Here is a 24634-nt window from a genome sequence, read left to right as displayed (position 1 = left end):
CACAAGATGTGTACACAGCTGAGCAAGCGATTGACCTGATTTTTGATTCAGACAGCGATGAAGGTGAATTTTTAGATGTGCGAGAGACTTAGACGTGCCTGTTAGCGATGATGACGGTGGGGCTTCAAACAGTTCTGACGGCGGAGATATTCTTGATGAAGATGATGTGAGGGTAGTCGATGCTTTTGAATGGAAAGATCGCGCTTATAGTTATGGATGGTTGGGTAAATAAATTATATAACTGTGTGGAATAGGAATGTTTTATATTTGTTTTTATTTTTTTTTGGCTATAATTTATTTTTTTTTTCGGTTTTTGCTGACGATTTATATGTAGCATTTTTCTGTCATTTCTATTATATTATATATATACTATATTATATTATATTATATTATATTATATTATATTATATTATGAAAAAAAATTCCCAAAAATATAAATTATACATCAAATGAAAGCTTATTCTATAAGCTTTCTTTGTTTTTGAAACATTTTTCTGTATAATTTACAGAAAGTTCCCAAAAATCCACCAGAACGACGTATACTCAAAAAAAGCAAAAAACCTTGTTACACTGCAAAAGAATCCGGTATTCAAGGGTTTGCACTACAAAAGAATCCGGTATCCAGAGGGTTAATAAAAACCTCATTTGACATATTTTACCTCAGCCTCAATTTGTTCTTATTTTGTTCTTAAATTTTAAGCAATTTCAGCCTCAGTGTTCTTATAAATTAAAAAGGTGTAATTATAATACAACATTAAGATATACAGATTAAGGTTAACATTTGGAATAAAGTCATAAATTTTGATAAGATAAAATTAGCATCCATTTTACAGATTCAAAATTGATGTCACATGTTTTTTTCTTTAAGATTGTAAATATTTGTAATTTATATTTTAGTTAAATCCAGAAAAAAACTTTGCATGAGAGCAATTAATGAGGTGAGTCATATTTGAGAACAAGTTGAATTGTTAAATGCCTGCATCAGGATGTACCTGGCCAAATGCCAAACATAACCTCATTAGCAAAGACAAGAAGCCTTGACTCATACACAACAAGTAACCCACCCATTAGCAAATAAATAGAAAAACTGCTGTTTACACAAGTATTGGTAAATTTTGATCCAAAATGTAGATTTTAAAAGAAGGAAAATGAGGGTCGGACAAGCAGAACGGTGCCTTTCCCAAGAAATGTTGTTTTTGTAAATGCCGGAAAAGGAACTCTCTTGCTTTTTGGGAGGTGTATAATAAATAAAAATTTCATTTTCCATGCTAGTACAGCGTGACATACGAATGGACTACATTTATCCTGGTTATTTGCAATCAAATTGTCAATTGATTTTATACCTAGCTTTCTGGTAAGAACAAAAAGACAATATAGTATTTAGGAACATCTTATCAAGATTATGGAACAATCTATCATCAGATATTTGTAGCAATATTCATTCTCTTTCCTTACAATACTTTAAAAATCTCATTTAATTTACCCATTTGTTTTTCTTTTCTGTTTCTTGTATTTTCTATGTAATTTTTATATATTTATATATACATTTTTCTTTCAATTTTGTTTTTGTAATTTAATGTAGTTTAAGATCATACCCTGGACCTCTGTGAAGACAAGTGAGCTAATACAGACTGAGGTGAGTATCCAGAATAAAGAAAGATTTCTATCTACCTAAGATTGATCTTTTCTGCAATTTATGATAAAACCTACAGTGTGATTCTCCTTTTACTCAAGACATATCTATCATTTTTTCCTATTACATCTAAAATGGCAGTGGCATATCTAATATGAGGATAATGATGGGGAGGGACACTAACAGGCGAATGACAATAACCATAACTATTTGAGTGGAACTTTTTTGTAACAGCAAATTTCTAGAAGAGTACCTAGGGGGGAGAGGGGAAACAAACACTGTGTAGTGCACCCTACACTCCCTGTTGCAAGATAAATGAGAGATCTGGCTGAAGGGGATTAAACATTCTCGAATGGAAGTTCTAAAACCAAAAATAATTGTAATAATTGTAATTTCAAAATATACCTTTAATGTTGAAAACTGCTATTTCCCCAGAAGTACTGTTGGGTCCAAAGTGAACTCCTGAAACAAGAAGGAGTGTGTCTGTGGCATTGAACTGTGAGAACTGTGTATACTGCCAGCGGAAGAGCTCTTTCATGCTTTGGCTGTAGCGGATAGATGCCGGAGGACCTGTTCTCCAAACCTGTATAATAAGTTAAAACAATAAAATAACAATAATTTTTTCATCTTCCCAATTCAGAGGCTTTACGAAAAGGGAAACAGATGAAAGATTGAATTTTCCTTTTTTGTCCAATTCCAAATATATGAAATTGGACATTTTGGCCGGCCCCGGGGACCCGACGGCAGCCAAAGTGCAGTGCCATTACCAACATATACTGTAACAGATACATTGTCCCTTATCTCGCTTAACCCTCATGCGCAGTTATTCAATTAGCAGAGCGATCTGAATCCACAAATATGAATTAAGTACTCCTATCCTTCAATACTACTTCAAAATAATACTACCTTGATGGTACCATCTTTAGAACAGGAGGAGAACATCTTGCCATTGTGTGAGAAGCTAACGTGCAACACTTGATCTGTGTGTTCACGTAGCACTTGGTATTGCACTTTGGGCGTGTGAAATGCAAGTCGCTTGAATTCCCTGCGATATGACCGCCGGTTGTTTGCTAGCTTGATGGAGGAATCGATCTTCCACTCACGGTACAACAGGAGCTTCCAAAGCAACTCATCTTGGCTGATCCGTAGCCAGGATTTGCAGGTTTGTGCACACCTCTGCAGATCTCTGGATGACAGGAAGGTAAAGATGTGGAGGATGAGGCTGTCCGGAAGACAAAGCCAAATACCTGGTTTTGTAGCCATTCTGGAAAATTAAAACAACATTTTTTAATAATCTCCTTATTACCATTGTTACAATATAAAGAATTGATTTCATTGCTTTAAACACACATAAAAAAACCCCAAGTATTCAGTATCTATAAATTTTGTGGGAATCTTTACTCAAAATGGATGACAATTTTCAGGGTTTAGTGTATACAGTATTTTTGAATTTTTATGATGCTCTATGTTTCGATTTTCTGCATTTGTAATGTTCTTTTGGTATTTTGAATTTTATATGGCCTTTGATTGGTAAAATAAAGATTTGAAAAAAAAAAAATTACTATAAATACTTTTTTAAAAACACTAAGTGCATTGAAAGTAGAGTAGTTAATGAAGTTCATAAATTTGTTTATTTTCACTGGTAAATCATACAATAAATATCAATGTCAATAAAAATGGGAGAAGTACATGTCGTGAGACTAAAATTATTATTGCTTTGTTACATAGCCATGAAGGAATAAAGACCCTTATACAAATAAGTGAAATAATACTAAAAATTAGGTATTTCACTAAAATTTTAAAGGAAGAATTTTCACATCTTTGTTAACATAGATATGAATTGACAAGCTAGTAACTAGCATTTCCTATTGCAGCCAAGGAGGGTCCACCAGGTTAGCCTTGGATGTGTGCAACAGGTTTGTGAATGAACTGATACTAATAGGCCAGCACGACATTACAGTTAACAGCTACAGTATATGATTTGAGTCTCTACAACCAAGTTCATAAATAATCTTATCAAATTTGTTCATAAAATATTAGGACAATAGTTGAAGACTAGTTATAGTTCTTGTAATACTGTATATGACAATTTACTTTATCAGCTTTTACACTTTATGGATGAATGAGCATAAAGAGCTGTATCTGCATTATTCTATAATACATGGAATTACATTAATTTTATGATGTACAAGTACTTTCATTTTTCATCAGTAATCTGACAATTATGAATTATCTAGGGACAATGTAACCATAGATCCTGATGAAGAAGTCATTTGTTCTGGAATTTATTTATTTATGGGTTTATGTCTATGATAAATTTCCATAGTACCGTAATTTCTCTATTTCAGTTATAGTCATAATTTCCGTAGCAACTACGGCAGTTCCGTAGTATTTGAGAAGTCTGTATAATCATGTATCAACAAGGTTGTAGCTGTAGAAAACTATAAGCGGGGATGATAGACATATTATAGGGGGTACCATAGGTCATAACATTTTTCAAAATAAGACTAGATTTTAAGGATGGGCAAGGTAGTTAACAAAGGTGAGTGGAAGGCCATGGAATTAGCTTTACACAGGGTGAAAAACTTCAAGGCTGGGTGGCCCCGCCCACCATAACTACTGTACTTCCCTGCAATAACGACTGAAAAGCGGAGTTTCCTTCTTTCATTCTGCCGGGTAAAATCAATTATTTAGGCGAGGTTTGTAGACTAACCAACACGTACCAACGTCCGCATGTCGCGCTTGCCTTATCCTACTCTATGCCTAGACTAGCTAGGATGGTATAGGCCTAGCCTTGAAGGGACGAAGGTCCCAATGAAAAACAACGTCGCTCCTTGATAGCTAACATTTCTATTTAACATCACAATAATTCATTATTAGACCTATAGTTGTTTTTTGAATTGTACTCCACAAATCTCAGCCGATACCTCGCACATAACGTCTCGTATCTATTGTCGTGACGTCATGGCTCGCTGGCTCACACTTGTGATGTCTCGCGCTTGTGATCAAATAACACGCTGGCTCGCACTTTGGCAACACTCTTTGGCAGTCAACTCGCCCCTAAAAAACCCGCCCTTGGAAACTTGCCCTATAAAAAAATGTACACTTACTAAACCATGCAGTCTTCAAAATAAAAATTGTAACCTTTGGTAATCAACTACATTTTCCACATACATAGAAATTTTTGAAACTTTATTAAAAAAAAACCTAAACCCATAATTCACCACTATAGACACTTTTTGACAAAAATTAAAAATTACGACTTTGTTACCCAATGAGAAGTGTTCTAATATAGACAATGGGTCGTGTCTCATATTATTTGTTATATTTTTATTATTCATTATTTTCACTTGACTCGCATAAATAATTTTGTTCGAAGAACATTTATATGCAGTTGTACTTCGCAGCACTCCACTTGCAATTTGCAATTTCTAGTTTAATATAATACTGAGCCTACCTTTTGAGAACAAGACTATGCAACCTTACCAATGTCCTGCTTGGGTTGCAGTACCGCCTCATGTTGAAAAGGAATGGGCAAATACTGTAAACCACTCGAACATTTTTTATCATGTATTGTACACTATTTTAATTGTAGAAATTGGATGGACTAAAGCAAAGAAATCTAAGATAAGATATTTGTTTCCATGGAAACTGAAAAATGCTTCAAAAATGTGGCAAAAATTCTTATTCTTTATTTCACTTTTATATGGCACATTTTCATTTTTTTAACTAAAAAAAAGAATGAATATGTCAGAGCCAAAGGTTAATAATCATTGGAGCCATTGTTGTTTTATTGTTAAATTATATTTTCTTCAAAGTTTACTGCATTCTTTACACAATTCGGTAGATTTTTCAAGAGAGAGGTAGTCACTGACATTTGTAATCTTAGAAATAATTTCCAATTTTAATCTTTCAATTTACTGTAAAAATAAAAGATATCCCAGTTGAGCTTTCAATTCAAACATATATTTCCCTGGAGATTTTCATTTGATTTTTATAAATCTAAACTTCCTGTACGAGTTTTTGGCATTTTACTTCTGGAAGAACTGCGCCTGAAATTAAATTCCTCAAAAATAGATTTCGCAAAAAGATTATCCAGTGTAATGGCCGATCCCAATTGGTTAGGCTAATTGAAAATGACAATTACCATGGATCTGTTGTACGCAGCAGTGAAACTATAAGTACAGTAGAATAACTCAAGGATAAAATTACGATGTCATCAGCGTATTCTTGTAGGAATAGTGACAATATGGAATAATGGAATAATGCTAGTGATGACAGCAGGAGCCTGCCTTGCCTTTAGAAATTATATACTGGTTTGGTTTTATCTCTTTGAAGGACAAAGTAAGTTTATGTTGTATTAGGCCCTATAAAAAAATTATTAGCTTTATCACCTTATCTAGGCTGGAAAAGTAATGGGAGAGGGAGGTTTTTTAATATATTTATTTTTTATTTTGCTAAAGTCAAATATCACCCTTGGGTTGTTTGCTGGTGTCATGACTGACTTATAAACTTCAATAGTAGTATTAAAGATTGCACTTATTATTTTACATTGCATTTGATATAATATCAGTGTGTGCAGAGGGCTCATACAAGTGCTTATTAGCTAATAAATTTTATGTAGTCAGATACCAGACAGAGATTCAGGAATCAGCATTTTAGTGAAGACTCTTTGTTCCTGAAACCATCCTAAAATAAGAACAAAATGGAACACATAATTGATTGAATTTGATTTACTGCTTACTTACTTACTTTAGTAGTAGGCCAAGGTATAAAATAAATCACTTTTAACAACACAATGCACATACAAATATTCCGAGAAGCTCAGAACATCGGGAGACAATCCATTCTCTTTTCACAGTATACATGTCTATCATATTGGAACCAATGGTTTATTATAACTCATCCAACGACATTAGAGTTAATTATGGTCTAATATAGCATGGATTGTTAAAAACATTCATAAGAAATCCTGCTTGTTCAGAATTAGTGAATATTTGCAGACAATGACATAATTTAATGAGATTGTTGTATTTTGGCCAAGGAGAACTACAATAAGTGGAAATTAAACTAAAGTGTATTCAAAATAATTGTAGTATAACTGACAATGCACAGAGTTTCTAATTGGGAGTGCTTTAGTGATTCCAGTCCATTAAATTAGTACAACAGCAAATGAATAGTAATCTCAAGGGATACACCGTTAATTTATACACATGCTATTTGGCCATTTACTAAAATTTAAATATTAAATTTTGGTACTATTGTATCTCGATTTCTAGACCTTATCTAAAGAGGGGTGGATACATAATTTTTCAAACCATACTTCAATATACTGTATATGGCATTGGTATGTACTGAAATTAAAAAATGTAATGCTAAATTTGTGGGGGAGTGGGGAGGGATCCACCCCTGGTCTAAAACTATCATTACTATCATAAATGTTGTTTATGCAAATAGCGTGCATAAATCAGGACATCAATTAGTCAGAAATAAAATTTTACGGATACATGAAGTACAGTATTTATATATTACAGTATTTTGGAATAATCTTTTCATTTACTGTATATCAGCTGAACACAAAACTGCACTGTAGGTAATAGAATGTTTAAATACAATTTACTCTAACACACGTAATTCAATTTTAAAATACAACCATATAAAATGGTAATGAAAAATTTGAGTTAATACTTGTGTTTTCAGCGGTGTGTTAATTGCAACAAAAGAGGTTTGGTTACAAACGGTCAACTGGGAATTTATTAAAACCTGGTTTGCAACCTCCTGAGGTCAGGGCTAACCACTACTTCACAAGATTATTCTTGTAAAATCAGTAAACAAACATGTTTTGCTTTGTTCTTCAGCTTCAAATTACTCTTTGTCTCCAAATCGTAGAAAATCACTCAAAAACAGGATACTGGTATTTATATAGCTGAAGATGGAGAAAACATAGATTTGTCACCCAATGAAATCCAGGAAAACCTCAAATAGAAAAGAAAAATTGTTCAAGGACCATGTAAAACTTTAAACATCAATTTAATTTAAAATATAATGCTTATTGAGTATATTTAGCTATTTTAAGCAATCATTCTATTATTTTGGTGACTAATAACTGTCAGTATTAGGCTAAAAATATTGGTAATTCTAGGCCTAAGTCATTTAATACTCACAGCCCACTGTGCGAGTATGCACCATCATGCACTACGTTTATAAACAAAAAACAGATGACGTACGTATGCCTTTCTTCAATTAATTTCCAGTAAAATACAACTTTAAGAAAACTCGTGTTTTTATAGCATAAATTAATTTTACAAGCTTTTATTCTGTTAACTTATTATGAGTTAAAATCAGCAAAACATGATAAATGATTTACAGCTATTTCAATGTGAAAATCCTCAAATTTGCTGGTTGAAATCTAAAAAATAGAAATATTAATTGTTGAGAAAATGTTTTCCTCATTTTAATTTTCATTTGAAAGATAATGAATGCTGATTTCTAACGTATAGTAAACTGCGGATATTTTGGTATTTACTAACCAGTAATTACTAATTGGCTTTTCCCAAACTGCGGAAAAGCCATTATTTTTTGTTCTGATATTTTTTTTGCTTTGACTGTACTACGTTAATTTTGCTTTTACTTGCCAATTTCAACATCAGACCTCATATGACAATGAGGAAAATCCCTATGTTATGTTTTACAAACAGAAATACAGTAGTAAGTCTAGTTTGTTATTTTTATTGTATTGTATATGATGTTGATATTTAAATAATTTTACATCTTGTATGTTTATATTTAATTGTAAATTATAGATATTGTGGTATTTAATTTAAAATAATTTGTTATTTTTTTTTTGTATTTTATAAAATGATATTGATATTTAATGAATTTTACATTTGTATGTTTACAGACTATTCAATTATAAATTATAGATATTTTGGTATTTAATTAATTACAAATATTTAATTTTTATTGTATTATATGTATATATTGTTAATTAATAAATTCTATATTTTTTATGTTTATAATGAATTACATATTATTACTTTTGGTAGTTAATGGCTCAATACTTTTGTTATAAATTGGTATATTGGTACAATCAACATAAGGGTCCTAGCTCTGAGAAATACTGTAAAGCCCTAAATTTTCACGGCCCTAAATTTTCGCGATTTCACGATTTGAAACATTTCGCGTCCTTTTATTTTCGCGATTTAATCTACTTTGAAAATGAAATTTCGCAATTTGCCACCACTGAAGAAAACGAATGTCGCGATTTTTTTCCAGTCGATTTTTATCATGCAAGCTAAAGATGGTAAGCTTTAGAACCTAGTATTTATATCGCTCAGTAGAACACCATTAAATTTCCAGGTCTTGCAAGGCTATTAGTATTCCTAGACCAACGGTAGGCCATATTTGTACTTGTGGTAGTAGTCTTGTTTTTAGGCTTGGCCTAGGCTATCTACATGATACCTGTAACTTGCACATAAGTAACTTTAAACATCAATTTAGTTTAAGTTAAATAAATTCTAATAAAATATAATGCTTATTGAGTATATTTAGCTATTTTAAGCAATCATTCTATTATTTTGGTGACTAATAACAGTCAGTATTAGGCTAAAAATATTGGTAATTCTAGGCCTAAGTCATTTAATACTCACAGCCCACTGTGCAAGTATGCACCATCACGCACTACATTTATAAACAAAAAACAGATGACGTACGTATGCCTTTCTTCAATTAATTTCCAGTAAAATACAACTTCAAGAAAACTCGTGTTTTATAGCATAAATTAATTTTACAAGCTTTTATTCTGAAATTATAGCAGTATCATTATTCTTTCTATAAAGGTACAAGGCACCGGGAACCAGACGTCAAACAGCAAGTTTCACCAGCCCACGTGTGTTTTGTTGCGACAGCGTAAATGAAGCTGCTCACGTGACCTCGAGGACCACACTCCCGAAACCGAAAAGAAGTCTGTTTATTTGTTTTGAGCGAAGCGATTTCGAATAGAAACAGCATGTTTTTATGAGTGAACGTAATTATGACTACCCAAACCATTGCTTGAATGTCGTAGAAAATGTAGTAGGAATCCTAGTACAGCACTGTAGTGCGTATAATTACAAATACTAGGCATTCCAACCCTAGGCTAATTAATTGGGTTATCATGGGCCCAAGCTAGTCAGACAACGCCTGATTTTCGCTGCGGCTGGCGATCTGAACTTTTTGGGAGTAGGTTAACGACCGGTGTATAGGCCGCACCTCAAACTTTGGGGGAAAATCGCGTATAAAATTTGCTGCTTATACCAACAGAATATACAGGTTATTGAGCAAAAACTTGTGTTTTTTCATGATTTTAAGGGTGGGCTGGAGGGTTTGTCTGAGGCTGGGCGAGGGTCAAGTATGAGGCTGGGCGGAAGGCCTTAAAAATAGCTTTAGGATGGACGCAAGACGTCAAAGACTGGGCAGCCCCGGCTACCTCCGCCCTGCATAACGACATCCCTGATATAAGTATCACATCTTTATTATGGAAATCATGTTTTACAATCGTTTTTCACCAAATATAATTATTGAGATTTTCGCGATTTTCGCGCACCCTTAATTTTCGCGATCGTTGTTGACTGTCTCTTATACACATCTAGATGTGTATAAGAGACAGGTATTAACCAACTTCAAAAAAATTGTGCCCCCTTCCCCCCCCCCCCCCCCCCCGGGCTGGATCAAAGGGCTGTGGGGCCTAGGGCTGTAAATGCAAGTGGGCCTAAATACTCTGTGGCTAAAACATTAATCCAGATTTTCAGTGATTTTTTCCTGGGGTTCGGGGGCCTATTTTCCTCCATTGGGGCCTGTAGGCATAGGGCTGGCACCCTAAAAGCTCCTATGTTAATCTGGCCCTGCGTACCTATGTTTATCTGTCAATTAAAAGTCTGGAATAGTTTGATGCAATCACATGGGTCAAAGGTCCTTGATTATAGCTATTGGCAGCAAAAGTAGTTGTTCAGAGCGGGTGGGGGGGGGAGGGAGGTGAAGAACGCTGGAACCCCTCAATAATTGAAGTAGCCAATAATTTTGTTGAGCACTGCTTAGTTGAAAAAGCATTTTTACAGATAGTGCCACTTCTATGTACATCTACCTGGTGTGACTAATATGTGTGTGCACTCTTGTCAGATTCCCTACCACCCCAGTAGAAAATTCTTGGATCTACCCTTCCTATCATATGTAATTTATCCTGTTACTAGCATTTTACTCAGTGGTGGCGCCAGCAGGGGCAGGGTGATTTTCCCCCCGTCTGATATGTCTGGAACCCTATGTCTTCCGACGACAGATCAGAAACAAAAAAAAGATAATTTGCCTATCCAAATTAACATTATTTTGACTGCCAATCACTAATATTTTGGTCTAAAGGCACATTTTAGACCATAATATGCCATAAAAACTCTCCCTGTGAACCCTACAATGGACCGTCAACCGAGGCTTCATTGGCCCCTTGGCTCAGACCCTTTCGTCAAAAATTTTGTCAGCAAATTTCGGGTGCATGGAGTGATACAAAATTATAAATAAATGCCTGTATAACAACAAATTTTTAGTAAAATCCGAAAGTAAAGATTGGATTTCAATATATTACATAATTTACGTACAGTACACTTACCAGTATTAAGTATATGGCAGCTTCAAAAATACTTGTAATGTAGGCCCTATACTAATAAGTCCTCTTTATAGGGTTGACACTTTCTAAATAGGCACAGGATGGAATATTGCCAATGTAGTATTCTTGTATACTTATTTATACCATCATGACCATGGTTCTAATCTGAAAGCTATAAAACTGGTTTCATTTAGAAAGGAAAAAGAAATTAATCTTCATTGATTAATTATTATGTATTGTGGTTTCACTACGGTCATTTCTTGGCTAGAAAGAACTTCTTCCACCTTTGCCAACAGATGTGGGACTAAGATATTACCCTAGAAACTGCAAACCTAAGATACTGATAAAGAGGAAACAGGGGATATGTGATATGACATAATAAGTACACTGGTACCTATATCTAGTGTTCATATCACATTTATTAATATTAATGGAAATATTTTTTTATATAAAGTGCAGAGAAGTCACAATTAGATTTATGAGAGAAAGGATGTAATAGGTATATAGAGAGTACATAATTAAATACAAATTTTCTTGAAAAGGTCAAGCCAGGCAGTAAAGCCAAACCAGAAATTAATACATCAATAGAACCAGCGCTTGTTCCCTGTGTTAACCTGTCGTTCTCCCACTTCCCTCTCACAGACAGGCCTAGGGAATATTGCAAAAAACCAATGCTTATTTTGGAACATGACTCATTTCAAGACTAAAAAACAGTTTTCCTTGGAAGATGATATCTCTACAACTGAAAAAAAAAATCTGATTTTACTAAATATATGTTTAGTGGTACTGTAAACCCTTTATCACAACTATTAAAATAACATTTGTTGGAGAATTACTTACAGGAAAACAACGAAAGCAAAGCCAAGAATCTAATTTGTAAGTAGCCAACTTCCAACAGTGCACCTTGTGAAAGACACAGATTTGTGGTCAACAATTTTTGTTTTTATAATCTAATTTATTCTTTGAACCAATTTTAGGGCACAATTTAAGAACTTTGTAGAATAGAAATTTTGTAAGTTTTATAATTTTCAATTGAAAGCTAGTATTCACTTTTGAAATTTACAAATTACAGTAGGCAATTTTCATTTTTTGTTTATTTTCAAGATTGTTTTAATATTTTATGTAGATGGCTATATCTTTGTCAAAAAATTTAATGTATTCTGAAGTGTGGTTTACTTAATATTATGCCAATATTTAAAATAACAGGTTATAGTCTTACAGCACAATGTTTTGTAATGTTAAAAAAAAACAATACACAAGTTGGCCCACTTTCAATATAGGTCTACCACTTCAACCACTTACATTAGGCCTACACTTACTGTAAACCAAGGTCAAATGGATGTGTCATAAAGAAAAAGAAAGTCAGAACTTAACTTTATTTTTGTCTTTTCCACTTGTTAATAGTATGTTGTTGTCATTCCAAGCCTTCCAAGGACTATTTGGTGCTTCAGCACAAGTTGCATTGATGGAAGCAACAAAAAACTATGCATGTATTTCTGTTAATTTACTATTAATTATTTGTTCGTGTTTGAACAGAAAAGAGGGGGGGGGGGGAGAGGTGCTCAGGTACCCTAGAAACCCCCTGTGGCTACATTACTGAGCTGTGGACATAACTTGGCCTTTTCCTAATCTAATGTAAAATCAACTTTGTTTCAATATGTGAAGCATTCAAACACATTGCTTATATTGTTGTAGAAAAACAACAATGATATAGATCACACTGTAGGCCTACCGTAAGCATTGTTTAAATACTTGTAAAATTTGTATACATTGACATTCTTAATACTGTACCTTAGAAGTAATTTACTTGATGAATTGTTTGAGTAAGCCTCACTGTTTTAAGCTCCCCTATCGTCAAATTTCTGGAGCCATCACTGGTCGTTCTCGCTGAAATAAGACAGAATTTCCCCTGTGGCCACCCCAACCCCTTGGATTTTCCTTTCAAATATTCTAAAAATACCTGATATGTAAAAAGTTATGACCTTTTGAAATTTTGGTACCATAACAATCGAAGAAAGTAAACAAAAAGTGCGCACAGTTTACAAAGAGTCTGGGTTATGCAATATTTGCCACATATGTACTATATGTGGTGTGTTTTTAGGCAATGGTTGCACGATGGCTGATGTAATTGTACGGTAAGGCCAGGGCCTAGCCTAGGACAAAATACATTTGATGATTTTCTAAAGGTAGGTCTATTATTATATTAATATAGGTCTCCCTTCAATTAAAGACCCCTCCAATTAAAGACTCCCTCCAATTAAAGATCACTTTTCTGTGGTCCTGTTTGAATTCCTATCTTTTAACATTAGCAGCTATTCCCTCCAATTAAAGATTCCCTCTATTTATAAAGACCATGGGTTTGGTGGACCCAAAATGAAAATTTTCCCTCCAATTAAAGACTATAAAACAAACAAATTAATGCTAATTTTTCATTACTGAATTTTGTTATAGGGCTTTGCACATGCACATCATAAAATGGTGATTTGTGTGTGTTTTGTGTATATTTAGTAATGATAATGTTAGTGGTGGTATTAGTAATATTTTAAAGGACAGTTGCTAAAGAACAATTACAGGAATTGATGTCTGGATTTCAAAGAAGTCATTTAGGCTTTATTAAGAATAAATAACAGCATGCAGTAACTGTACACCCATTCTACACTATTTAATATTATTTCTTAATTTCTACTGAAAATCGAGATAGAAACGGTTCTCTTATCATTGGTTGATTAACAAGGTAAGAACCACATTGCCACTGCATTTTGACTCCACATAAAACAGTTGCGTATTTGATACCAAGCTGAATAAGACGTGAAAATTACCCAGAATGCAATTTAATATGACACAAATGAAATAAAAGCTTTACCAACAATATTTTCGCCTGAATACAAGATACAAACAATGATGATTTATCCAAATAAAAGCTCATGTCGGTATTCAAATAAAAACAAAGGTTGAACTTCTGTTTGAAGCTTAAAACTAACAGAAGAAAATATTATGTTGTGTTGAGAATAGAAGTTTAACATTTTTTTTAGTGATTCCTCATAAGAATAAAAGTTAATATCGTAAATTTATTGCTGGACTGGTAGAACGCCGACATTTCCGATCATTACTGAAGAACTACAATATTAAAAATGATAACATTTTTGACATGAGAGTCTGATAAAAATGAATTCTCAATTAATTAATTTAATTAAGTCAACAATTCTACTTAGGGCCTTACTAGACATACTGTAGGCCTACTGTAGCCTACTGCCATTGGCTAAGCTGCACGTATGTAAAATTAGGCTGCTATTTTTGTTGCAGCTAAAGAGTACCATTTCATTTTATAAGTATTATTTTTTTATCCCCCGACAAATCTCTTTTAACTTCCCTGAGAGGGAGGCTGTATCCAATCCTAGTTATCCCCCGTAGCGCACCGTACGTGTACCTCTCTCGCTCTACTCTACACACGTCGTTATAGGTCTAAATACATATTTTGTAAGCTGGCGTGGCACATCCTTCAATCATGGAATCTTAATGGTTTGTGAATAAATAAAATAAAAAATTGGGTGCTGCACTATGACTTTGGGCCTAGGCCTAGAGTAGTACTTCATCCTAACCCTAACCTTAACATTAAGATAACAAGACTGGAGATACGATTAAAAGTGCATTAGCGAAAAAAACTTTTAATACAACTCTATGGGTATAGCCTCCGAATCTAGGCTAGGCCTACTTAGTTTAGGCTGTGCCTATCCTGAAACAAGACAACCGCCACGGCACAGCAACCGCAGTGGCGTTTGAGTGTCCGGTGGTGGTGTACGACTTTCTCCCGTTTATCACATCTCTAGCCTAGCCTAGCCTTTTTGAATATCGGAAATAAGCTGCCGATCGTTATCATTTTCGTTAATACAAATATTAAGACTTACGATGGAAATCCTTCTTGCAAGATCGATTCGAATGGCTACTTGTGTCTCGATAAAACAGCTTTCACATGATGAAACCAATCCGTTTTGCTCCGAGTGTTTTTACATCATTGCAACAACATCCTCCTTTAATATTATTTTTGTTGTTGAAAGAGCGCTACCTAGCGTTGGTCTAATACCAAAGATTGATAGTCTTTAAAGCGACAGTCGTTTACATCCATTTACCTTTAGGTGGACAATTTTTACTCATGAATAAACAATTAAAGATAAGGATCAAAAACCCTTCATTATCTTTGATGGGGTTATTGTACAAAACTGTTACGATATTGATCTGGTATAAACTTGATCATTCAGCCAAGAGAAAATTATTAAATTGGTCGTAAAACCATCTAGATTGCCATATAAAGACCTGACGGTCCCAGGTGTTGCTTTGTGGAGATGGAAATTTGATATATCAAGCTGGAATATTAAAATTATTATGTCACAAAACGGTCTTTACTATTTATTTATAACCATTGGCATCATTAAAAACAGTAGCAGTGTGAGAGCGCCGTTTGAACCAAAACCTCATTTTATAGTAGGCGATGTTGATTTCCACTCTGAGGGCTCAGAAGTATGAAGCGAATTTCATTTTTGTTGATGTTACTTTTGATTGCTACGGTAAGCTTATCTGTTTATTACTTATTTAAAAACATACAAAAAAAAACAAAAAAAAAAACAGAGGATCCATTAATTAGTTTTAAATAAAACAAAAAGGACAGTCCGAAAAAATACAGACACATTTTAAAGACCCGTCTATGGTAAAATCGTTTAAACATGAATTTATTTATAACAACAACAAAATTGTACATTTTCAAATATCGAATAGGATATGGTATACCGTATTTACTTTCAATTAGGGCCTAAGTTCTTAAATTCACCGGTCAGATTAAGAGTATTATTATTATGCAAAAATACAGGAAAGTTGGTTTAATAGGTGAGTTCCTTTCACACTTTCAATTAACAGTACGGTAATAACATTAAATTTAACACTTAATACCTGGGGTTGTGTTCTTATCAGAGAACATGATCCCAAACCCCTTTTTCCAACAAATAGAAAGCAGAGCCAGGATTGCATATATTGACCATTAGAATAGTTTCATACATTTAGTAAAATACTAATTTACTCTAGTCTACAACTGGGTGTGACACACATGAGGGTGAGGGGATTCCGGATCCACCACTGGAACATATTCCTAGAGTCAATGTTAATGTTCATTTTTTCAGACACAAAAATAGAATTTAATTACCTTATTAAGAATGTAAACACACTTTCTGAAATTACATTCTAATCTACAGGCCGGTGGTCAATGTATTCTTGATGGAATTGTGTTTGCACCGGGTGCGACGTTCAGCCGCGGCTGTCGCGAGCGATGCACATGTCTTGAGTATGGTTTTTATGGATGTGTTTCCATGTGTGTCAACGAATATGTAAAACCGTTGTCCTGCAGGTAATTATTTGGTAATAATTTATTGGTACTATTACAGTATAGGGCCTATCAATTTTGTTCAGAGTGAGCTTTTCCATACTTTATTGTTCCCCTTTAGCATATGTACACATCGTCGCCCCGCTTTAGGAATCCATGGCAACGGAATAGGCCCTAATTATATAATAATGCTTTGGTATTTAATTCCAATTCTCAGATTCAATTTATTAAGTCAAAATTATCACATGAGAATGACAGCAGTTCATTATGTTAGTTACAGCAATTTTTTGTTCCTCGAAAATTTGTAAAGCGCTCTGATAATATAAGATAGAGTGTGTAGAGTGCTTTTATAAAAGACAGAGCATTCGTTCGTTCGTTTATTCATATTCATTAATAATATTATTATTATTATCATCATCGTCATCATCATCATCGTCATTATTATTATTATTATTAGGGCTTCTTCTTATTATTATTATTATTATCATCATCATCATTATTAGGGCCTATTATTATTATTATTATTATTTTTATTATTATTGGTATTAATCGCTTATATATATACATATTTAATAGTAGGCCTACTGTATTATTACAGTGTCATTATGCCTTATTATTATCATATTAGCGAATTATTATCACGTAATGCGTTATAAAAATGACAATGATGATGACGATGAATGACAGGATAATGTTGATAAAGACGTTGATAAAATACATCATTTGAATTTGGATATACAGCTTGTAAAGGTATACGTATGCGGCAAAGTGCAAAGACAGCGCCTTTATTATATTACAGGTCACCAGTTCTGGTAGAGTTTCCGAATCAATGTTGTAAGGAATGGCTGTGTGCGGGCGCTGTTGAAAACTTTTCAACTCCAAAACATCCTGGTTCAATTGATGGTAACTCATAATATTTATTGACACAAAATAATTGTGAGAACATGTATGCTTTAAATGGTAACAATAATTAAGTTATAAAAGTATATTGATACTACTATTTTTTAAAAGGGGAAAACAAATCTAACTAAAACAAGATACAAGATTCTTTTATTGGCATAACTGAAAACACGATGCAAGTTGTTTTCCTGATGTAAAACGAACAATAAATAAAAATTGTTTTATTCATAAAAGATTAAAGTAAGAAAGCGATGTAAATAATTAATTCACTACGAGTCGGTTAAAACTTGCACTAATATATATTTTTTTGTGAGTAAAATAATGTACGTAACTTGAAATATGCTGTGTTAAATGTCGATATCTATTAATTACTATTTTGTAGTCAGCCTTCACACCCGCCCGTCCTTCATGCCTCTTTCTTTGTACATCAAATAAGACTATACATGTATTTTTTTTTTATTAGAGAAATCAGATCTTGGACAAGACCTATCGAAGAAACAATGACGTTCATCACGATACACGAATATCGTATCGTTGAGTTTTAGAAATAAGCAAACATAGCTCAACAGAGTAGGCTTCCCTATGAACTTTTGTATGGATTTGAGAAAAAGAACAGTACACTAAATAGAATTAGCATTAACTAATGTTAAAATATGTCTGTGCAATGCATGTAGAAATAACTAGCTGTAGCCTATATTTATAAATCAATACCGTAATTATTCTAACATGAACAAACGCCCATCAGAGCCACATTTGGAACAAACGCCTCAGGGAGACACGAATTTCGACTGAGACATGAATCCGGTCAATCAGTCAGGGGTTTATGTTCGACATTTAATTATTTCTATTAAAATTACGCAAGGTTTATAATTACTTTATTATTCATGAGCCGAATTTTGGGTACCGTACGTACTGTATTTATTCGAATATATGCCCCTGGCGTTTACTTTTGGGAAGGGTTTCTTGAGGGAGGCGTTTATTTATTTATTTTGTGTGTCATATGGATATGTGTATACCCTAATAAAAGCCCTTCAATTTAAATGTATATGTGGAACTACATCCACAATTACCGTCAAAATGTGTATATTGCGTGATTAATAAAGACGTATTGATCCCAACCAGGTTAGAAAAAATGCAATTTTACTGGTGTAGGACATTAATAGAATGTGTTGAGAATGATGTTGCTTCCATTAGATTTGTTTATAATTATAATTATAATTATAATAATAATTATTATTATTATAATTATTATTATTATAATAATTATTATGATACTTATTATTGTAATAATTATTATAATTATATATTATTATTATTATAATTATAATAATAATAATAATAATTATTATTATTATTATTATTATTGTTGTTATTATTATCATCATTATTATTTTCATTATTATTATTAATAATAATATTAATAATAATAATAATAGCCTAATGATAATGATGACGATAACGATAATAATAATAATAATAATAATAATAATAATAATTATTATTATTTATTGTTATTATTTATTATTGTTATCATTATTATTTATTATTATTATTATTATTATTATTTTTATTATCATTATTTAGTATTTATTATTTATTATTATAATAATAAATTACTCACTTTGCCAGCTGAGTCGGTGGACATCAAATCAAAGTTAACAATAGGAATGTGATTGGCCAATAGTTCGACGTTTCAGCGACGACGACGAATTACCTGGAACGGCGGTATGGCCTTAATGTAACTGCATATGCGCAAATAAATAAATATACTGTATTCATAATGCTTGGTTTTTTCGTCGAGTTCATTTCGTAGAGTACGTAAATCAGGGAATCCGCCGTTGCAGACATGTACTTCTGACCAATCAGAAGCAAGTATAATACGGTAAGTCAATTTTGGCGCGGCAGCAGTCGATCATGTCAACCACAAGGTCAACAGCAGATTCGTTCTCATTCTCAATCGCGCGAAACTGCTGCTGGACTTGTTGTTCACCAAAAAAGTATTGCTAGAATTGTAAGTTTAAACATCATATATGAATATATTACTTTTGTTTCAATGATTGATAATGGTATAGGTATATCGCTATTACTTTTTTGCTTTGATAGATTAGAAATAACGCAAGGCTGCGATCATTATCCAGATCTAAACTTCGCGAACGCCCACTTCGTTCGTACATAGGCCTAGGCCTAGGCCTATGCCTAGGCTAGTAGTAGTAGTAGTAGATAGTAGTAGGCCTAGGCCTAATAATGATAGTAGCCTAGGCCTAGTATAGGCCTATGGGCCTAGGCTAGGTCTATAGTAGGCCTATGTAGGTCTAGGCCTAGTATACTAAACTAAACTATACTAGGCCTATACTACTACTGGCTAGGCCTACTACTATTTTACTACTTCTCTAGGCCTAGGCCTAGGCCTATATTATTATAACCATAAGAACTACAATACTAATAATAATAGGCCTAGGCCTATGGATTGAAGAAAAAAATAAAAAAATAAATTAGGTATAGGCCTAGGCCCCTCTAGGCATACGTATACTACCTAGCCTAGAGGGGCCCAGGCCTCTACGAAAAAGCATCATCAAGCCATTTATTAATCCTACTATAGGCCTAATAATAGTATAATTAGGCATGGCCTGAGCCTAGGTTGGCCCTAGGGGCCAGGGCTAGCCTAGTAGTAGTATGCATAGGCATAGGCCTAGGCCTAGTGATTCTACTACATGTAGCTACTCTAGGCCTAGCATAGGCTAGACTAGGCCTGATATTATATATAGTTAGGCAGTACTTGTACTACTATTTAGCTACCTTTAAGCCTTAGTTAAGCCTTAGGCCTAGGCTGGTTTTAATGTTCAGCCAGGCCTAGAAGAATAATAATTTGTCTAGGGCCTAGACCTACCTGAGGTATGTTTCGCTTTCATCAGCTTCATATTTTTCTAAATTAAAACGTCTGTATTTCCAGTACGGTAAAGTCACGCCATGCTCCCTGGCGTCAAATAATAATAGTCAACAGCAGATTTGTTATAAAGCAGCTCAATTTAATATTTTATCTTTTTGTGGTAGTATATTTATGACTATTTTACAGCTGATTATAAATTTATCTAGGGCTATCTGAAAGATCAATAATTTTGAAGTGACCAATTTTTTGTTCAAAACCTTATTCTTTCAAGATGGTACTTTTCTTTCATCTAGCCTTGAAAGTACTCCTCCAATGTGGGTGGGATTAGCCCAAAGAATTTTGTACTTAAAGTAATGCAAAATGTCACCGAAGAGCCACTCGACCCTGACCCTTACACCGCACATGGCCTTGTTGCTGTCTCTTATACACATCTTAGAAGGATACAGGGACAAAATGGGAATGAGAAAAACGAAAAAGAAAGCCAACATGAGACCGTCAGTACAAGGGAAGTAAAGAGAAAAAATAAAGACCGTGGTAAATACAATCGAAAAGGGGGATTAAGAGATAATATTTGAGTAATTTGAAATAAAGTTTCTGGTTGGAGTTATTGATAGAGTCAGGCAAAGTATTCCAAAGTTTTCCAAAGAAAAGCACAGGGATATTGCCTGTGCCTGTGTGTCAAACTTTTCCAGTATGTTGTAGATAATTTTAGTTTAAATTTTACTGTTACCAGTAATTTCTTTCGTTTTTCTCTTACTTTTAAATCTTTTGTTTTGCTGTAGTAGTTTAAGGACATGGCTTCTTGGAAGACCAATCTTTGTAAAAAGACTGAAATGAGTTTCTGTGAATAAATAAAACTGTTATTATTATTATTATTATTAGGCCTATTATTATGAATTTCTAATTTTATTGCAAAATTTTAGAGAAAACAAAAATTTATTTATCTAATTATTTATTTATCACTGTTTTTTTGGCTCTTTCAAGTTTGACTAAAAAATTTTAAATAACTTTAAATATGAATAATTGCATTTTCTTGTCCACTGTTTTTGTTGTTATGATGTAGGCCTATATTATTAACTGTTATATTTTCAAATTGATTTTGTTGTTTTTTTTGTACTTGTAGAGGGCCCCTTTAAGTCAGCATTGCTGTTAGGGTAATCCTTGCTAAATAAAGTTGGATAAAAAGAAATAAATATAACTTGCATCCTGGTAAAGTTCCTGTACGATTGTATAAACAAAGTAGTACTGGACAAAATCTTTTCTGCATCGCTTACATACTGTACATTGCCACCATCATGAACTGTAATTTAAAGTTTCTTTATAATAATTATTACTTTATCAATAGGCCTATAAGAAATGCAAGTTCTGAACAAAATATAAAGCAGCTCAATTTAATATTTTATCTTTTTGTGGTAGTATATTTATGACTATTTTACAGCTGATTATAAATTTATCTAGGGCTATCTGAAAGATCAATAATTTTGAAGTGACCAATTTTTTGTTCAAAACCTTATTCTTTCAAGATGGTACTTTTCTTTCATCTAGCCTTGAAAGTACTCCTCCAATGTGGGTGGGATTAGCCCAAAGAATTTTGTACTTAAAGTAATGCAAAATGTCACCGAAGAGCCACTCGACCCTGACCCTTACACCGCACATGGCCTTGTTGTATACCGCCTGTTCTTCAGTTAAGTTGTTGCTTTTGAAAGGACAATGAAGATGGGGGCCGTATAGGGTACGCAGGATCACCGGAGGCATACATCTCCATGCACATCATATGATTGAGGTCCCAGTTCAGTCAACAAACTTGACTCTCGGAACATGAAAAAGAAACTGTCATGCAGCCTTCCCTCTATTAACCCAAAAAAATTGGCAATGAGCCCTTTTGTGACAGTGACAGACTGATACTTCAGCGCTGAAAAGTTTATTTATGCAAAGTGAAGAAAAAAAAAATGGTCACATGGCATCTTCACACTATCCAGGGACAATAGATTATTGCAGATGTTGCATTGATACACTTTACCCATTTCATGCAAAATTTGAAATTACTGGCTGACTGTACCCAAAGGAGAGAATTTTACATACGTGCCGCTTTACTTCTTAGATTAGAATTAATCATAACTTTCTTTGGCATGGGGCCTAGTCTTAGTTGATTAGTGTACAGGTAACATGTTAATCTTTCCTCTGTGTGCTGTAAACTCAAAAGGCTCTCTGCAAAAATGAGAATGGCATGTTGAGTAAGCGATGTCAGATTTATTAAAATCATAAGATGTAGGCTTGTTTCTCATGTTTTCCAAATTATGTTTCTCCTCCTTATCCTTTAATTTTTTCCCACAACAGAAACCAAGAATCTACAGTATAATACTATATGTATCTATGTCTTTATTTAAAAAAAAGTAAAACCTTGCCATTTGTCTCTTGAATATTGTTTTAGTTAAGGTTTGTCTTTTACTGTAAGTAGTTTGAGATCCAACTTCTATTGCAATATGTTCCTTTTATTATAACTTTTATAACTTTAAGTCATTTGCATCTTTTATGTGTTATTGTTTAAGATTCTATTTTTATTCTCTATTGAAGCATCTGGAAAACAAATTTCCTGTGAACCAACGTACGGTAGTTATCAAATGTAATCGTAACAGTCAAGTTTAAATATACAATTATAATCAAGCATATAATATGTGGCAAAGACAAGCCAAACCAGTCACTCGTCGCAAAAATTGATTTTGAGTTATTAATACAGTGTTAGAGAGTAAAATAATAGCTTTACAATGGTAAAAAAAATCATTCAAATCGGACATTTCCTTATGAAGTTACAAGCGTTTTACCACACAGCTGTTTAAAGAACAATATATGAGAAATTAACTGTCAAAGTTTATGATTTCAGGCATTTCTCATGCAGAAACTATCTTTAAATCCTTAAAAAGTATTGTTTATAATTGAAAATGGGGAAAATAACAGCATAGAATGATGTGTAGATATATAAAGGTTAGTTTAATGCAATAAAATAGATTTTAAAAAATTTGAAATTCCAGCATGTTTTGGCCATTTTCTCTGAAACACGATTTGCGACGAGTGACTGGTTTGGCTTGTCTTTGCCACATATTATTAAAATCAAACGTGCTCCATTAAGAACTGTCAATTAATCAAAGCATGTTCATGTATGTAAACAATTAATACATAAAATAAATTCAGTCCTTCTTAGCTTTTTAACTGTTCTTGAGTCCTTTGCTTCGGTTTGTCCTTTTTTATAACTTTGTCATTTAATCTTTTATGTATTTTATTTTTATTTTTTATTGATGAAGCATCTGAAAAACAAATTTCCTGTGAACCAAGTTAGGCAAGTTGATAAATAAATATATTTTGTATCTTTTATGATATTATTTGATATTAGTAATATTTATGTGATATTATTCTCTGGGCTAGGTTATGATATAACCTAATGTCCTCTTGTTTATCTAACTTGTTATCTGACATGTTATTAAATCAAGGGTTATACTGTATTTATACAACAAAAAATGCTCATTACTTAATATTTTCACTTTTCCTGTGCTTGTCAACCCTCTTTTGGTATTAGTTATCCAATCACTACTTAATATACTGTAGGTTTGTAGTAGTAGTAGTGTAGTGCTCTTCAGTCATCTGTATCAAAAAACGATTTTAAGGTTGATTCTATTATTAATGGCATATCAAAAATCCACTCTAGAACAAAAAATCATTTAAACTATTAACAACTTCTATATTCTCGATCTTCAGATGTAGTATGATCGTAGATGTGGCAAACTTTTTTGTAACTTGTTTAGCGGACATGCCATCCTCTAAAATGATGATTCAAATAAAACAAATTTATATTTGGCCAATTAGCACGCTCAACGCCACAAAAAATGGAAATTTCAGAAGAAAAAAATGTTGCTTTATTTTTATATTTTGGGCCTACCATGTTGTTTAATATGACAAATAATAAACTTAAAGTGTTAAAAATGTTGTATCTTGCAGGGAAATATGCAAAGGAGTGGAAATCAAGCTTTAATTAGCAAAAATCTAATGATGGTCACCAAATGGGTATTTTATAAACCAAGAGAAAAAATGAAAAACAGATAAGAAAATTCATAACTGAATGAGGGGACACAATCTTATAAATATTTGCACTATATTTGGATTTTACATTTCTTCTAATAAAAAAAAATACAAAAACAAAAAAAAGAACAAAGTCATTCT

At 33.1% G+C, this 24634-nt stretch overlaps 2 protein-coding genes across 2 annotated transcripts in view; one reads left to right on the top strand and one right to left on the bottom strand.

Annotated features, from left to right (window-relative positions):
• The window catches only part of LOC117124941 (F-box/WD repeat-containing protein 5-like), a 22981-nt gene extending 7666 nt beyond the window's left edge, over positions 1-15315 (bottom strand). The window contains exons 1-3 of the mRNA XM_033271281.1: positions 15173-15315; positions 2540-2897; positions 2039-2216 (exon numbers count right to left, since the gene is read on the bottom strand). Coding sequence (XP_033127172.1) covers positions 2039-2216; positions 2540-2896 — 535 coding nt within the window. The 5' untranslated portion in view covers position 2897; positions 15173-15315. The remainder of the gene's footprint in view (positions 1-2038; positions 2217-2539; positions 2898-15172) is intronic.
• Positions 15316-15593: 278 nt separating this feature from the next.
• On the top strand, positions 15594-18642 carry LOC117124951 (WNT1-inducible-signaling pathway protein 1-like). The gene is made up of 4 exons (XM_033271295.1): positions 15594-15829; positions 16508-16659; positions 17435-17538; positions 17999-18642. The coding sequence occupies exons 1-4, from the start codon at positions 15785-15787 to the stop codon at positions 18037-18039; spliced, it is 342 nt and encodes a 113-aa protein (XP_033127186.1). The 5' UTR covers positions 15594-15784; the 3' UTR covers positions 18040-18642.
• Positions 18643-24634: the final 5992 nt, after the last annotated feature.

This window comes from Anneissia japonica, unplaced genomic scaffold, assembly GCF_011630105.1.
Source record: "Anneissia japonica isolate Jap-2015-1 unplaced genomic scaffold, ASM1163010v1 scaffold8236_len642391_cov169, whole genome shotgun sequence".
Taxonomy (NCBI): domain Eukaryota; kingdom Metazoa; phylum Echinodermata; class Crinoidea; order Comatulida; family Comatulidae; genus Anneissia; species Anneissia japonica.
This window is presented reverse-complemented; position numbering and strand designations above follow the sequence as displayed.